Genomic DNA, 18,052 nt, shown 5'->3' with positions numbered 1-18,052 from the left:
CTCCTCAGTGTCCATCACCCATTTTTCCCACCCCCCAACCCCCATCAAGCCTCAGTTTACTCTCTGTGTTTAAGAGTCTCTCATGGTTTGCTTCCCTCTGCGTTTGTACAGACACACGAAAACATGCTCAGCATCGTTCATCATCAGGGAAATACAAATCACAACTACATTCAGATACTACCTCACACCAGTCAGAAATCGAGAGAATCATAAACAGGTTCCACACTCAGTATGGAGCCCATCACAGGGCTTGATCCATGACTCTGGGATCACGACCTGAGTTGAAATCAAGAGCTGGATTCTCAAACAACTGAGCTACCCTGGTGCCCCAAAATGCAAATTCTTAAGCAACTTCACTCCAGACCTACAGAGTCAGACATTCTGGGGAGTGGGGTCTAGCAATTTGTGTTTTAACAAGCTTTGTAGGTGATTCTGTTGCTCTCTAAACTTTGAGAACTCACTAGTCTACAGCAATTAGCTGCAACTCTGGCTATATACTGTAATCTCTGGGCACTAAGAAATTATCTACACTTTCAAGCCAGACCAGATAAATCAGGGAAAGCAGAATATTTTTAAAAAGCACCCCTGGTGATTCTAACGTGCAAGCAAAGCTGAGAAATACTAATCTCTGTAGCATTGTTTCTTGAGATATAGTATGCAAATGCACAGATTTGGGTAATTCTATGATATACTTTTAATTTGGGGCTGCTATGAATTTATTTTAGTGCAATTAAAAATATATAACTAGCACACATAAACTATTATATTTTTCTGCTTAAGGTGATAACACACAAATTTCTTGAAATAAATATATAAAAGTTTAAAAAGTGAGTCAATTAAAAATATATTAAGTAAAAGCAGAGGCATCTAAGATATGGCAAAGGAAACATCTATCTTAAACACTAGCAATATGAAATATCTCTATATGAGGTACCGGCAGAATAATCCCAGTAGCTAGAGTTTGGAGGAGATGCTCCTATTCAGGAACTATTCTATAAAACTTGAATTCTTCCCATAATGTCTTTACATCTGCTATGGGGAATTAAAGAAAAAAGCCTCCCATAACCTCCAAACCCAGTGTTGGATTTAATGCGGGCAGAGTCATTTGCATGTTGAGAGCATGTACTTGGACCTTTGCCTTCACAGTGGGAAACAAGACAGGGCATTTCTGTCTCTGCATTCGGGGTGGGAGAGGAGAGTGGAAATATACTCACCTCTTCGTGCATTGGCTGGGGGTGCTGAGGTGAGCATCTCTCAGCCGATAAATTCCAAAACAAAGCATATTATACGTTTTCAGAGCTTTGCAGAACAGATCACCATAACAACCACCATCCTGGGAGACAAGGAAAGAACAGAGAGAAACATTTTCATTTGCCTGGAAGTAGAGGTCCAGGGGGAACAGAGCCTTTTCGTGAAAGCTTGTGTTGGTGTCTCCTCAGTTGGAGGGTCTGTCCCAAGGGACTGAGGCTAAAGAAGTCAATGTGATTAAGAGCCTACATCCAATACTGGTAATTTTGGGGGATCAGATAATGATGGGGTTCTCCTCCGGTTCTCTCCAGTTTTCCATCTGTAGCAATGAGAGCCCTAGAGAGAATGGGCCTCTCCCTCATTCTTAGTGATTGTGTAAGGCTCAAAGCTCTCAGATGCATGTTTGGCAGAGAAGAAACCAGCTGGGCAAAATGGCGATTATGTTTAGCCCCAGCTCAGCTGTAATCACTGTGATCTGACCGTGTTGTCAAAACTGCTCGAGTGATAATTAAAATCACCGCGAGGAGAAAAGACCCCACCAGGTGCTACGGTGAAAGACTCTTTCAGGGAAAAGACTGTGTGAAAAGCACAATTTACAGACCTCAGAGATGGCGCGGGTGGAAGAGAATGTGTTTCCCCAGGAGGTGGAGAGCTGCAGGTTGAATAAGTGGGATTCACAGTCCTAATCAGTTCACAGTCACCTCCCAGAGGGTCTGGGGCCCGACATGGAATGTGAAAGCAACTCCACTCACTTGGAAATGCTGGCTTCACACAGCCAGGTGGCTTCAGGTGGGTGTGAGTGTAGGAAGGGCACTGAAGAATGACATCGCTGGGAATAAAGTGGCTGCCTTTGTCCTTCTTGTCGTTGGAATTTCCAAATGGGCATCATATTACAGAACACAAATGGGGCCATATCTTACCGTCATTTAAAGTCTTTATCCTTTTAAAGTGTATCAGTAAGTCGGTGATAGATGAAAGGAGCCACGAGCTACGGAAGCTGCCTTTCCAAAAAGCCCAGTCTAACATAGGTCCTTATCCATAACCATACTAAAATATGGTGCAAGTCAGCATCATAGTTTCAGAAGAAATAGAAAAAGTGACCCTTTCCTTGGGCGACGCTATTGTTTGTGCAATAAATGTATTGGTTGCCAAGACTTGTGGCTCCACCCCTTGAACCCATCCGTGGATGCGGTATAGGGCTGTGAATAAGGGTCAAGACTGCATACTTCTGCCCAAGTGTGAGAACCCAGTTGGTGTGTGGAGCCCAAAGGGAGGCACTGGTCATCCCCTCTGCGGCAGGGAGGGCATGGGGGAGATTAACTGGGTGCAGCCTCAGAGATGCAAAGACCTAGGTCTGGAATTAGAGACATTAAATGGTCCACATGAGATGCCATTTGTTTGGCCAGTGGCTCGAGATGCACATAATTACTGGTGGTGTTTTAAAAACCTCCAATGCCTGGCATATACCCAGATACAAAAACTCAGAATCCTGGGAACTGGACATGGCCATCAGTGGTTTTGAAAAGCTCCTCATGGGCTATTAATGTGCCTTGGGAGTGAAGTGGCCCTGAGGTAGGCTAAGACCCTGTGGAAAGGGGTCCCAGACTTGGTCACATGCTGGAATCACCTGATGCCTCCTAGCTCGTGGTAGAAGATACCTAGGGGAGTGAGTAAAGCCCACAGGCTCTGAAGCCAGGGTTCCTGGTGCAAATTCCTGATAGGGCCAGTCTTCCATCTCTCTGAGCCTCAGTTTCCTTAGAATGTCTGAGAGTAGAACCTATGTCGAAGGATTGCCGTGGGAATAAAGATGGACTGCATGTAAAACACAGCACACCATACACATCACCTCTAGTGAATCACCACAGAAGACAGAAAAGACAGGTGCCTGGCTCCTCACCCTGGCACCCAGTTCACTCTGGCCAAGCCATTCCCAGTCAGTGGGCTCAGGTGACCTCTGCACCATGAACTCACCCCCAGGTCCGCAAAGGGCCCATCCAGCAGCGCTAACTGGGCCACGCGGCAACGGTCCCTGTTGGCCAGCGTCTGGGGGGTGCTATAGCCCCCTCGAAGTGCATTCTCCTCGGCAATCAGAGCCTCGAGCTCTGGCGTGGCTCCTCCAGTCACCAGCGTCCGGATTAGTGTAAGGATATTGTCATTGAAGTATGTCTGGGGAGAGAGTTGGGGGGTAGGGAAGAAAAAAATTCCTTTAAGCAAACACCCTAAAGTCACAACAACAGACATCCAAATTACAACTTTTCTTGGTATCTCCTGTTTAAAGTTCTGGCCTGTCTCTTCAAATAATTTTATGTGGGAAGTGAAAAGACAGCAGCCTCCAATTATTCCATTCTTTTCTCTCTTACTTGGTTCTGCCATGAGAGCTTGACTTTCAAAAACCACTTCAGGGAACTTTTATTAAAGGGCTGATGTCTAAACAGTTGGTGTTTACCATAATTGGTGTCAGTAGGGATGCAAATACTGCTTCCCCTTCCTCAAGTCCCACATGTCTACTAAGGGACTTTGGACCTGGGACACAAATGCAGCTTGCACAGGCTGCTAACCCAAGGAAGACTCCTCCGAGGTCCTGTCACCCTATGCCAGGAAGCCGCCTTCCCCAATGTGGCAAAACTTCTTTGTGTATTGGAAGGAGATGCCGAGAGCATCATTAAGGCCACACGCTCAACAATTTACTATAACCTTTGATAACAATCTAACCCAGAAGTCTCTATCAATTAAATATGCCAGATAAAATTGCAAGGAGGAAGATGCCCTCGTGTGTGCACTTTGGTTGTTTTGTTTTGTTTTTAATAATCTCAATAGTCTGAGGCAAATACAGAATATGACAGAAGTTTCCTTCTATGTGTACATTTCTCTCACACATGAAACATAACAGGTCTGTCAGGAACAAAACAATTAGGGTTTAAAAACATTAATAGGGGGTCAAATCAAAGAGCTCAAAAAGACATATGTCACCCAGCCTAATTTGAGAAAAGTCTCAAGTGAGGGTCTGCATTCCATTTTCCAAGATAAGAAGAAATCAAGCAGGCTGAAGTGAAATCAAAGCAAAGTTTGCCTGTGTCTTCTGAGGGCATGTGGACCTTTGGAAGTGGGTTAGGAAAGATAGCTAAATTTCATTTCAGTGATTTCTCGGTTTACCTGGCAAAACACAGTGGGGAACAAGCCATGGAAGGACAATTTCCCATCCTGCTTGGCCATCACTAGTTCTATGGCTTGGGGGAGGTGGACTAACCATTCTAGGCTTTGATTTTCTCATCCATAAAATAAGCACAGACATTAGGGTCAAGCACATATGCAAAAAATTCCATGAGGACTTCTGAGTTCAGATGATAGCCATTCATGGGGCAAGATTCACTTTCCTTACTGAAATACTTGCAAAACACCCAAAGTGATAGAAAATTCTAACAGCAAAGGAAACTAGGAATGTTACTCAGAAGGAGTCAGACCCTGAAGAGAATGAATGTATCCTCTACTAAAGCTTAGATGGGCCCCGGGGACACAGAAGCAGAACCAGGGCAGGTACAGGAGGAAATGTTGCTGGTGTGGTCAAGAGATAAGAGCCAGGTGGTGGGTTTAATGCTGGGCTTCACCACTTAGTAGCTGCGTGACCCTGGAAAGTTATTTGTCATTTTTGTTCTTCAGTTTCATGATCTATGAAATGTAATAATGGAGTGGTTATGAGGATAATATAACTAATACATGTGAGGCACATAGAAAAGTGCTTGGTGCACCGGAAGCCCTGATAAATACTTCTGGCCTAATATCAGAGACTTGCAGCTTTTGCTGGTGAGAGGGACAGTCAGCTCATCCTCAACCTTCCCTTTTAAAAATCGTTTACACTTGAGGTGAGAGGTAGGCAAACCAAGGCTGTTTACATCATCCCTGAATCTGCACTTCTTTATTTTTTTATTTTTTTAATGTTTATTTATTTTTGACAGAGAGAGAGACAGAACATGAGTGGGGGAGAGGCAGAGAGAGAGGGAGACACAAAATATGAAACAAGCTCCGGGCTCTGAGCTGTCAGCACAGAGCACAGTGTGGGGCTCGAACCCACGAACCACGAAATCATGACCTGAGCTGAAGTTGGGTGCTTAACCGACTGAGCCACCCAGGCACCCCCCTGAATCTGCACTTCTTAATCTCCCCCCATTCTAAGACCCTATTTGGGCTCAGCAGTGGCACAGCAAATGTCACCAGGGTGCTGAATCCTGGGAGGGGACAGCAGCAATGGGAAGAACCACTAGAGTTGTGTTCTAGTAGGGGTCACCTTGGGGAAAATCCACAAACATGTCCGAAGTTTTCGGAGGTAAATCCACAGCCCTACAGTCATATAACCCACCATGAGAAGCAGAAGACCCCTACTTAACCCTGTGGCACATTAAATGAGTGAGTGCTGAGCAAAGAACTTTGACAAGGGTCTCTGCACTATAATCACCCTTTTAGACCAAGACCAAGAGGAGGAATCTAACAGCTAGCGAGGTGGGAAGCAGAACAGTCAAGACCTCAAATACTGAAAAACAGACCTCTCCTTGCTCAAAGATAGAGAGAAATAAAAAGAGCCAGTATACATATTTTTTAAAAAAGGAACCATAACATTTAAGATATAAAGGAAAAGCATCATTTTGACTGATTAAATTGTTAGTGGAAGAAGTAATAGGAAAAGATCAAAGCATCTGTTTTGGAATCAAAATCATTTTTTCTTAAATATGGTTTCTATAAGAAGTAAAAGATCAGATTATAAGAAAGCTGACTTCATACAACTTACCCAATCACTTTTTTATGTAAGATATTTAAATTAAAATGGATATGATTAGAGATGATTAAAAGAATCCAATACCCTTCTTAAGATCAGGAACAAGACAAGGAAGTCAACTCTCACCACCTCTATTCAACAGAGCACTGGGGGCTCTAGCCAAGGCTAGAAAAAAATAAGGTATCCATATCCAAAATGTTTCTGTTTACAGAGAACATGATGTTATATACAGAAAATTCTAAGGTATCTATCTATTAAAATTCAATCATAGGTAATAAATGTGTTCAGCAAGTTTCCAAGTACAAAATCAATATACAAAAAAAATCATTTGTATATCTATATGCTTGCAATGAACAATACAAGAATAAAATTAAGATATTCCACATATATTAGCATCATAAAGAATAAGTACTTAGGAATAAATTTAACCAAGGAGGTGCAAGACTAGTACAATGAAAACTACAAAATAGTGTTGAAAGAAATTAAAGAAAATCTGAATAAATATAAAGGCATCCCATGTTTATGGATTGGAAATCTTAATATTATTAAGACAGTAGTATTCCTCCAAACAATCTACAGATTCAGTACAATCTCTGGCAAAATCCCCAAAACCATTTCTATAGAGACGGAAAAGTTGATTCTAAGATTCACATGAAATTTCAAGCACTCGAAATGACCAAACAATATGAAAAAAGGAAAAGTTGGAGGACTCAAACTTCCTAATTTCAAAATACACTAGAAGCCTACTATAATCAAGAGAGTGTAGTATTCACAGAAGGACAGACATGGGATTAAAGAATGTCCAGGAAGAAATTCATATGCTTTTGTCAATTGACTTCAGCAAGGGTGCCAAGTCTATTCCATAGAGAAAGAACATAGTCTCTTAAGTAAATGGTGCTACAACACCTGGGCTTCCACATTCAGAAGAATAAAGTTGGACTCCTACCTCATACTATATATAAAAATTAATTCAAAATGGATCAAAGACTTGAATTTAAGAGCTAAAACTATGAAACACTTAGAAGAAAACATAGGATTAATTGTCATGACTTTTGATTTGAAAATGGATTCTTAAATATGATACTCAAAGTTAAGGCAACCAAAAATAAATAAATAAATAAATTGAACTTCATCGAAATTAAAACTTTTTTGTGCAATAAAGTACACTATCCAGAAAGTGAAAGAAACCCACGAAACCTGCAGAATGACAGAAAATATTTGCAAGTCATATATCTGATAAGGCCTAGTATCCAGAATATATATACAATCTTACAACCCAACAATATAAAGACAACCCAATTTTAAAAAAATGGATAAAAGACTCAAACATTTCTGAAAAAAAAGAGATACAAATGGCCAACAAAATGAATGAAAAGACATCACTAGTCATCAGGGAAATGCAAATCAAAACCACCATGAGCTATCTCTTCACACCCACTAGGATGGCTATAATAAAAAAGACTGAGGATGGGGAGAAATCGGAACACCAACACTCTACTGGTGAGAATATAAAATGATACAGCCACTTTGAGAAACAGTTTCACAGTTCCTCATATGGTTAAACAGAGTTATATATAGCTCAGTAATTCTACTTCTGTGTATATACCCAAGAAAAACTAAAAAAATATATGTCCATATGAAAACTTGTATACAGATGTTTACAGCAGCATTATTCACAACAGTCCCAAAATGGCAATAGTCCAAATGTCTATCACCTCATAAATGCAGAAGTAAAATGTCTGATATCCATGCGTGAGTATCATTCAGTTATATGAATATTATTCATACCATAAAAAGGTACAAAGTACTAAACATGTTCCAACATGGATGAACCTTGAAAACATTATGTTAAGTGAAAGAAAATCACAAAAGACTACATACTGTATGATTCCATTTATATGAAATATGTAGAAGAGCCAAATCAAGAAATATAGGCAATAGAGTAATGAATGGTTGCTTGGTGCTGAGGGAGGGAGACAGAGGTTTACGGGCGGTTGCTAAAGGGTATGGAGGTTTTTTGGGTTTTTTGTTGCTGTTGTTGTTGTTGTTGTTGTTTGTTTTTTGAGACAATGAAAATGTTCTAAAATTGACTGTGGTGATGATTGTACATACTTGTGATTATACTAAAAATCACAGAATTACACACTTTAAGTGGGAGAATTACAGGATTATTAATCATATCTCAGCAAAGGTCCTAAAACAAGAGAAACAGCTAAAAGGTAAACTAAACTTGTAATGGCCAGATTTTTATCCATTAAGAAACAGTAATTAACAGTACTATATGATACACTGAAAAATTTAAGTGGGTAGATCTCATGTGAAGTGTTCTTGCCAAAACAACAACAAAAAATACACAGTATGTTGTAGAACTAAAATCACATAGTCAGTGATGTGGAAGTAAAACTAAGAAGTTGGCCAAAACCACATGTAGAAACTCTCTTTCATCCTTTCTCCCTCCCTCCCTCCCTCCCTTCCTTCTTCCTTCCATCTGTCTGTCTCTATGAGAATGCTGGTAGATACTGAGGAAAGACAACAGACATCAAATTGATAAATAGCAAGTGTTCACAACTTAATGTTGTAAACAAAATTCAAGCAGGTAAAAATGAGTAAGCAAGCAAGGAAACAGTTGAAAACAACCTGTCCTGAGCTGAAGAATGAACTGAGGATGTGGATTGAAATGGCTCACCAAGTAAGTGTGGTTAACACCTAAATCTGTACTAGGCAAATATTTAAATTTAAAATATGAAATGAAGAAGGGCATCTCGGTGGCTCAGTTGGTTAAGTGTCCGACTTTTGATTTTGGCTCATGTCATGATCCCAGGGTCGTGGGATCAAGTCCCATATCGGGCTCTGCACTGAGTGTGGAGCCTGCTCGGGATTCTCTCTCTCCTTCTCTCTCTGCCCCTCCCCAGCTCTTCCCTGCTTTCTCTCTCAAATTAAATAAACATCTAAAAAACATATATTAAATAAATAAATAAAGTAACCTAACACAATGCTGTACAAAAATAAAAAGTACAAGATCAGGTTAGCCAGAGACTTCTCTAGAAAACTTAAGAACGATGCCAACTGAGATTTCAAAAGACACATTTATTCCAAGAATTCTACATACAGCTAAATCATCAATCATTTGTGAAGGCAATAAAAATATTTTTGAAAAAAAAATATTTTGAATCTCTGAGTACCTAAGCATTTATTGATTTACTTCATTAAAAAAAAAAAACACTCAGAAAAAGGGCGCCTGCGTGGCTCAGTTGGTTGAGCATCTGACTTTGGCTCAGGTCATGATCCCACAGTTTGTGGGTTTGAGCCCTGCATCGGGCTCTGTGCTAACAGCTCAGAACCTGGAGCCTGCTTCAGATTCTGTGTCTCCCTCTCTCTCTGCCCTCCCCAGCTCACGCTCGCACTCTGTCTGTGTCTCTGCCTCTGAAAAATAAATAAACATTAAAAAAAAAAAAAAACCTCAGAAAAAAAATTTGCATCCTTTAAGATCATTTTAAACTTTTAGAAATTAAAAAATGAGCAAATTTGTTTTAAAAGTACTGGTGAAATGTATTGAAATGTGGAATTTAATAAATGGTTGTGTTTTTTATTACTAAACTAAATGCAAATGTCAAAAGTAATCCTTGAGGGAAAAAAATGACATAAAATTATCTGTTAATACAGTAACATTCATTAATTTTTAAAAGTCCACAAAATGAGGTAGGAGAGAGGAGGATGGATATAAAGGCATGTGAATTCCTTGATCTTATAGAAGGAAGAATCAAGAATTAAATTTTTCTAGACAATAATGCTTAGAAAATATACTTTCACACATATTTATAGAATGCCTCGTAACCACTAACTAGAATCAAAAATAGAATATAGATAGTTCACATACCACTAGAGTCAATGAGCATACAAAAATATAGTCCATATACCCAAAGATGGATAATAAAAGACACAATTACAGAGGCACGTGTAAAGCATAATGCAAAACTATAGCATTATATGTTAATAACTAAACAGATACGAACTAAGTGATTTGGTTGAATTACAAAGATTCTCAGACTTGTTCAAAAGCCAAAATGAAAATCAAACTCTGATATCTTCATAAAGAAACATGAAAAAACAAAATAAAACAGCCATTGAAAACTGTATTTCAAGAGTAAAATGTTAAATGTTACATTAAGCAAGTTAACTTTACATTGAGAGTTAAAATTTACAACAAAGATATTACCTATTTATGGACAAAATAATATAACTGAAATAGAGAAAGCAAAACTAATTAGCAATTAGAGTAAAATAAATGTGGACTAAGGGTGGTATGTAAAATATCACTGTGTTTCTAGCTTCCACAGCTCAAACCAAAATATAAGAAAATTAAGGATATAATGCAAGTGATTTAGTAGATTTGTGCTAAACTTTGTGACATTTTTAGATAGGTCCCAAACAATAATTACCAAAAAAAAAAAAAAAAAAAAAAAAATCCACAGCTCAAAGTATAAAATCTCAGTATATACAAATAAAGTATGAGCTGTAGGGTCTACATTTAAAAAATTAAGATAATAATAGAAATAAGAGTAACTATTCCAGCATCTCCAAGTTTTAAAGAAAAGTACTCTAAAACCTAACTATAGGTCAAGATGGAAATCAAACTTAGAATATAGAGTATTTAAAAATTAAATATTTGAAAATGGTATGTAAAAATGTCATAGACTGAGGCCAAAGCTGCAGAAACAAATTCAGAGCCTTAAATGATTTTATTATTAAATACAAAAGAATCATAATAAATAATGCTAAGCATTAAAAGAATTGTCTTTTATTGTTCTTTTTTATCTTAGAAAAGCAGAAGGATGAAATGAAAAGGCATCAATTAATGAAACTGCAGGAGGATATTTATTAAATTGATAAATACCAGAAATAATTCTTGGAAAAAATAAAATAAGCAAGCCTATGACAAATATAACTAAAAAATAAAATTAGAAATAAGAAAGAGAATATAGTGTCATATACGTTTGAGAATTAACTCTCCTATTCCAGAAGCTCTCTTTAATGTCACAGTTACTGGTCATGAGTAAGAAGAACAGCCACTGTTGTTCAACAGGAAGCAAAGTAATGATCATCTACCAACAGATAAGATTATTAGGAAAAAGAGAAAAATAGAGAAAAAGACCATGTTCCTTAACATGTAAACTGGATGTTATAATGTCATATTTTCTCTAGTAAGTTATTTTAAAGTGTCTTTATTTATTTTGAGGGGGGATGCAAAGAGAGAGGGAGAGAGAGAGAGAATCCCAAACAGACTCCACATTGTCAGTCCAGAGCCTGAGGCTGCGCTCAGTCCCAGGAACCGTGAGATCATGATTGAAGCTGAAATCAAGTGTCAGACGCTTAACTGACTGAGCCACCCGGGAGCCCCTCTAGTAAAATTTTTAAGTTTGATATATGCCTAATCATAGATTCAACTGGGTTTTTTAAAAACTTGATATGAATATGCTAAATTTCCTCTGGAAACAGTTTATGAAGTTGTCCTCCCAAGTGTTAAAATAAATATTAAATATTTCATAATTAAACACTGTAGACAATATTAAAAACGAGAAGATCAATCAACCAGAATGGATTAGTGAGAACAAGAGCCTAGTAGTTATACAACCTTCATACAGGAGTTGGCAAATCTGTGGGCCAAATCTAGTCTGTCCCCTGTTGTTGTTTTTTTTTTTTTTTAAATAAAGCTTTGTTGGGACCCAGACATGCCCATTTGTTTACAAGTAGGCTTTTGTGCAATAATGACAGAAGTCAAGTACTTACAGAGTATGTATGGCTCTCAAAAGCCTAAAATATTCACCATCTGGCTCTTTACAAAAAAAAGTTTGCTAATCTGTTGTTTAATATGATAAGGAAAGCATTATATACTAAAGGGAAAAAATGTTTCTTCAACAAATGATTTAGGGGCAACTGGCTATCTGGAAAAGATTCTTCAACAATATGGTAATGATTAAATAAGTCACAATACATTTACATTAGTTATATTGTCCAGATATTAATATTATGTTTTCAGAGAATATTTAATGGCACAGTAACAATTATATGATATAATAGCAAAATATTCATAAAAGCAGTATCCAAAAAAAATGCCATGATCTAAAATTCACATTAAAAGTGTAGACCTCAACAGATAAAGGCTTATTTATGTAAAATTAATTGTATTCTCAAGTTTTACTTGGTAATTAATTATGGGTGATAGAATTCTGATTGACTTCAATTTTTTCCTGTAATTTTATTTATTCTATATAGTTTTGACTATGAAAATGTATTTATATTTATATTAAATTTCTAAAAAAAGGAAATGAACGAATGAATTCGTATAACTCAATAGCAAAAATAAACCACAAAAAACATCCTACACAAAATGGACAAAGGAACTGAATAGACATTTTTTCAAAGAAGACATTCAAATGACCACCAGATACATGAAAAGGTGTTCAACATCACTAATCATCAGGCAAATGCAAATCAAGACCACAATGAGCTGTCTCCTGACACCTGCTAGAATTACTGTTGTCAAAAAATCAAGAAATGACACGTGTTGATGAGAATGAGGAGAAAAGGAACCCCCTGTACACTGTTGGTGGGAACGTAAATTGGTGCAGCCACTATGGAAAACAGCATGATTGTTCTTCAAAACTTACAAATAGAACTACCATATGATCTCGCAATTCCCCTTCTTGGTATATACCTGAAGGATGAAAAATCACTATCTTAAAGATACATCTGCACTCCCACGTTCACTGCAGAACTTTTTACAATAGCCAAGACATGGAGACAACCTAAGCGCCCATTGGCAGACGAGTGGATAAAGAAAATGTGGTATATATATATATATATATATACACACAATGGAATAATATCCAGCCACAAAAAGAATGAAATCCTGCCAACTGCAACAACATGGATGAATCCTGAGAGCGTTATGTTAAGTAAAATAAGTCCAAAAGAGAAATACAAATATAGTATAATCTCACTTATATGTGGAAATAAATAAATAAATAAATAAATAAGCAACTATCTCACAGAAACAGAGAACAGATTGGTGGTTGCCAGGGGCTGGATGTGGGGATGGTGGTCAAAGGATACAAACTTCCAGTTATAAGGTGAATAAGTTCTAAGGATGTAATGTACAGCAGGGTGACTACAGTTAACAATACTGTACTACATATTTAAAAGTTGCTAAGAGTAGATTTTAAAAGTTCTCACACACATACACACACAAATGTAGCTATGTGAGATAATGGATGTGTCCACTAACCCTATTGTGGTAATCATTTCTCAGTATAATACATACATTGGATCATTGCACTGTATCCTTAAATGTACATAGTGTTAAAAGTCAATTATATCTCAATGAAACTAGGCAAAAGAAAGGAAGCAAATGTTTATAAAATAGTTGAAGGCAAAAAAACACAGCCACAAACAACCTGATGAAAATATAGCTGAATACTGAACTGATCTCAGGATACCTGAGAGTTCGCTTGTTTGGCAAGCACTTTTTCAGCATAAAAACTATAGAAAAGAATAAAACAAAACAAAATAAAGCAAAAAAAAAAACAGTATAGAATAATTCACAAAAGAAAACATGCATTTACATGACTACATACAAATTAGAAGTTTATATACTTCAAAACTATCATAAACGCAGTTAAAAGAGAAAATGATAGTGTCCACTAGAGTGCATAGGATGGCATTTATGTAACAGTTATGGTAGTGCAAATTAATAGGAGATAACCTGGCAATATTAAAAGCATCAAGAGCTTTAAATGTTCATATTTGTTAAAAACTCAGAAAGTTTGCCTCAAGATAATAAACTGCTTCTTGTTCAAAGATTATGTACAATAATGTTTATCACAGGGTTAATTATTATTACAACAACAAAAATGTTAAGTGAAATGCCCCACAATAAATAGGTAATGGTTAAATAGATTCTGGAATAGCTATATGTTAGAATCTCATGAAATCCTAGGAAGGCTTTGCAAATCATGATACCCAATAAGACGACATGATTCAATGCTCTGGATAAAATACTAACTGTGGGGGCGCCTTTGTGGCTCAGTCACTTAAGGGTCTGACTCTTGATTTCGGCTCAAGTCATGATTTCACAGTCATGGGATCAAGTCCCACATTGGGCTCCTCTGGGCATGGAGCCTGCTTGGGATTCTCTCTCTCCCTCTCTCTGTACCCCTCTACCCTGCTCATGCTCGCTCAGTCTCTCTCTCAATAAATAAAAATAAAAAAAAATAGTTACTGTGAAAATAAAAGGGAAAAAAACCAACATAATAAAACTGAATGATTCCATACTTATCTATCCATCTGGGAGGAAATATACCAAAATATTTAAAAAAAATTTTAATGTTTATTCATTTTTGAGAGACAGAGACAGAGACAGAGACAGAGAGACAGAGCATGATCAGGGGAGGGGCAGAGAGAGAGGGAGACACAGAATCTGAAGCAGGCTCCAGGCTCTGAACTGTCAGCACAGAACCCGATGCAGCCTCAAATCCATGAGCTGTGAGGTCGTGACCTGAGCTGAGGTCAGAGGCTTAACTGACTGAGGCACCCAGGCACCCTGGAAATATACCAAAGTATTAATCATGCTTATCTTTGGGTGTTGAAAATATGGTTCACTTTATATATTTATATATATTTATATTTATATATATTCTTTATATATTTCTTGTGCTTTCAAAATACCCCACACTGAGTATGAATAACATTTCTAATGAAAACAGTCAATGATTTTTAAACAAAAACCACTATAAATCGTTTTGCAAAGTCTAGAAGGTCAACATGAAAGATTATTGTTTTGTTAAATCTTTAGGATTTGGCTTTCCCCTTCTGTGTTGAAACCAGTTACACTGAAACACCACAAACTTCAGATCAATCAGTCACTGACATTTATTGAGCATCTACTAATCCTTGGGTCTTGGTTTATACCTAAAATTGTATGCTGCTCAGAGTGTGTCACTTTCAAAATTTCCCATCACACAGGTATAATTTCAGGGCAGGCCACAGGGTTTCATGGGTGCCCGAACAACACAGAGTTCACTCATAACTCTGAACACAAATCTCTGCCCTCTGACCTGGCTCTGTATCCCAGACCTCTCTCCTTGATTTTTCCATGCAGGCATCGAGAAGCGGCACTGCGGGCAACAACACCGGCTATGACAGAGAATAATGACGTCTGTCTGTCAGCAGAGCACTCTTGCTCCTATTCTGCTGCCTCAATAATCAGCCTGCAGAGAAGTACTTCGAGCATTGCGTATGGGTGTGTTCTAAGCATGCATCAAGGTCTCTTTGTGATCTGAGTGACTTGGTGGAAAGACCATGCTTTTCTTGAAAAAGGATATCCAGCTGGTCATAATGGAAGGCACAGACTTCTTCCTGTGGTTGGGGTATCACTCACAGAGCATAACATCGGTCTGCAGCTAAGCACCAAATCCAGAGCTTTCTGCATAGAAAGTGGCTGTTTCAGCACCACACGGCAAACCAGATGCTAGGACTTCAAATACCAATTATCACAGACAATTCTTGTGGAGGATGCGCCAGCTACAGCAAACTTCCATACAACTCCCTTGACCCAGAAGGTACAATTCTTTTCTGGATTAATAGAAACACTAGAACTGAAGAAACACAAACTTCTGGAGGGAGGACTGCAGTATGGAAGTGTGATCCTTTGCCTCCTAAGCTTCTGTACTGCTGGCCTTTTCTGTGACTGTGTTCATCTTACTTCTGCTGGAAGCCTTGTGAGGGACTTCCGTATAGAGCCTCCAGACTTAGCCGGACTAGTCTTCAGGGATGCTATGGGCAGAGGCCATGGCTGTTCCTGTGTCACATGGGCTTTGGGAAGCCTATGGGAACCAAGTTAGGGTCTTTCTTGTGCTTGGAATCAAGAGACCCATGTAGGGGCGCCTGGGTGGCTCAATTGGTTAAGCGTCCAACTTTGGCTTAGCTCATGATCTTGCAGTCTGTGAGTTTCAGTCCCGGGTCAGGCTCTGTGCTGACAGCTCAGAGCCTGGCACCTGCTTTGAATTCTGTGTCTCCCCTTCTGTCTCTCTGTTTCTCCTCTGCTCATGCTCTCTCTCTCTCTCTGTCTCTCAAAAATAAAGGTTAAACATTAAAAAAAAAAAAAGAGGGAGAGAGAGACATACACACATGTAGTCTAGGGAATAGGGGAGCCCCTCTTCCTACTACCAAGATCAGGACTCCATCCTTAGTCAGGAAAGCTTTTCTTCCAGGTAACACAACATGGTCCTGACTTCAGAATTCAGCTAGTATGGCTTTAAATCCCTGATTCGCCACTCAACAGCTATGACGATGGGAAAGTTACCTGACTTTACTATGCCTCGAGTTCCTCATCCATGTAACCGGAATCCAAGAAAACCCAGTATGAGCCAGCTTACAGTGTTAAATGAGATACTTTGTGTAACTTTTAGTGCACAATAATACTCAAAAAATGGTAGTTTATAAAAGTAACAACCAACTAGCAATGCAAGCAATTTAGAAAATTCCGTCTCCCTACGTTTCTGTGTTCTCAACTCTCCTATCAGAGAGCTGGACCACGTGCATGACCTCCTTGGCCTCAGAACTTTGACCTTTCTCAGATATAGACGGAGTAACAGGCCTCGAGGAAGCCGAGAAACCCTGGGCAGAGGACCTGACTGCACAGAGAAATCTGAGGCCACAGTGCCACCTAGCCTGCTCTGCAGACACCCCTCTGTGCCTGTGTTTCTAACACACTGGAGCATCTTCCTCTTTTTATTTTTTTAAAGTATAATTACCAGAGCTTATGTTTCACAGTTAATGCTGTCAAGCCTGTTAAACTAATTGGTCTTTTATAGAAAATTTAACTGAAAATTAACACATCTTTTAATAACATTGCCTTAACTTTAATGGCACTTTGCCTTTCGTTTATAATTGCTCTAAAATTGTCATTTTCCATGCCATAGCTGCCATTTTTTATATTTGCTAGTTTGCATGGTGTAGATTTTTATTTTTAGTATTTTTCTTTCATGAGGGATGAGAACAATTTGATTTTTTTTTTTTCCCCCAATCCCAGGCCTTCCTGGCCTGATGTGACAGCAGTGGTATGTTCCAGGTGCAACACAGCTCACTACCGTTTGCTACACAGACATTGGCGCTAGCTGGTCTGCCTCAGGATGGCCCACGGGCTGTCTCTCACCTAGTGAGCAGAGGAAGTGAGGCTTTAGGGTGGAATGTAAGGAAGAGGGCCATGGAGGAATAATCTGTTTATGTTAACGTGGCACTGGATTAGCTTGGGCTGACTGAGAACTTGTCCCCTCCAAAACACCCTCCTTAATGCAAGTACAACTAAGAGAGTAAATCGTGTTGGGGAGCCTGGGTGGCTCAGTCAGTTAAGCAACTGATTCTTGATTTTGGCTCAGGTCATGATCTCAGTTTGTAGGGTTGAGCCCTGCATCGGGTTCAGTGCTGACAGCGCAGAGCCTGCTTGGCATTCCCTCTGCCCTTCCCCTATTTGTTCTCTCTTTCTCTCAAAATAAATTTTACAAAGTAATAATTAAAAAAAACCCAGAGAGTAAATCATGTGGGTCCATCTTCCAGATGGTCACATTCTTCATTCTTCCCAACATAAGCTCGGTAATTTCTGGCAAACAGAGACCAGCTCTCTGATATTAGATAATAGAATACAGAAGCATAACATATATGTGTCTGTGAGTACATACACATATGCATATACGTACATGCATAGATATGTACACACACATATATAATCTACTTCTTTGTAGTTACATTTGATCTTAAGAAATATTTGTCAGCTCTGTGAAAGATTTTCATCTACCTTTGTCCTTACCTGATTCCTTGAATGTGGTAAGAGGCTGTTAATATCATTCTCATTAACAGTTAGACCCAACTGAGCCCCAGACAGTGGAAAAGACAGACACAGGATGCTGCTGAGCTGGGACCAGAAGCTCTAAGTCCTAATTCATGGGCTGGTGCCACACTGTTTCTCCTCTATGTCCTTGC

General features: G+C 38.6%; 1 protein-coding gene across 5 annotated transcripts in view; it reads right to left on the bottom strand.

Annotated features, from left to right (window-relative positions):
- The window catches only part of KCNMA1 (potassium calcium-activated channel subfamily M alpha 1), a 734,126-nt gene that overhangs the window by 11,614 nt on the left and 704,460 nt on the right, over positions 1–18,052 (bottom strand). For all 5 annotated transcript variants that reach the window (XM_030334400.1, XM_030334401.1, XM_030334398.1 and 2 more), the window contains 2 exons: positions 3,220–3,414; positions 1,215–1,333 (listed from right to left, as the gene is read on the bottom strand). In XM_030334400.1, the coding sequence (XP_030190260.1) occupies positions 1,215–1,333; positions 3,220–3,414 (314 nt within the window). The remainder of the gene's footprint in view (positions 1–1,214; positions 1,334–3,219; positions 3,415–18,052) is intronic.

This window comes from Lynx canadensis, chromosome D2, assembly GCF_007474595.2.
Source record: "Lynx canadensis isolate LIC74 chromosome D2, mLynCan4.pri.v2, whole genome shotgun sequence".
In the NCBI taxonomy this organism is placed as follows: domain Eukaryota; kingdom Metazoa; phylum Chordata; class Mammalia; order Carnivora; family Felidae; genus Lynx; species Lynx canadensis.
The sequence above is the reverse complement of the archived record's forward strand: the minus strand, read 5'-3'. Positions and strand labels throughout refer to the sequence as shown.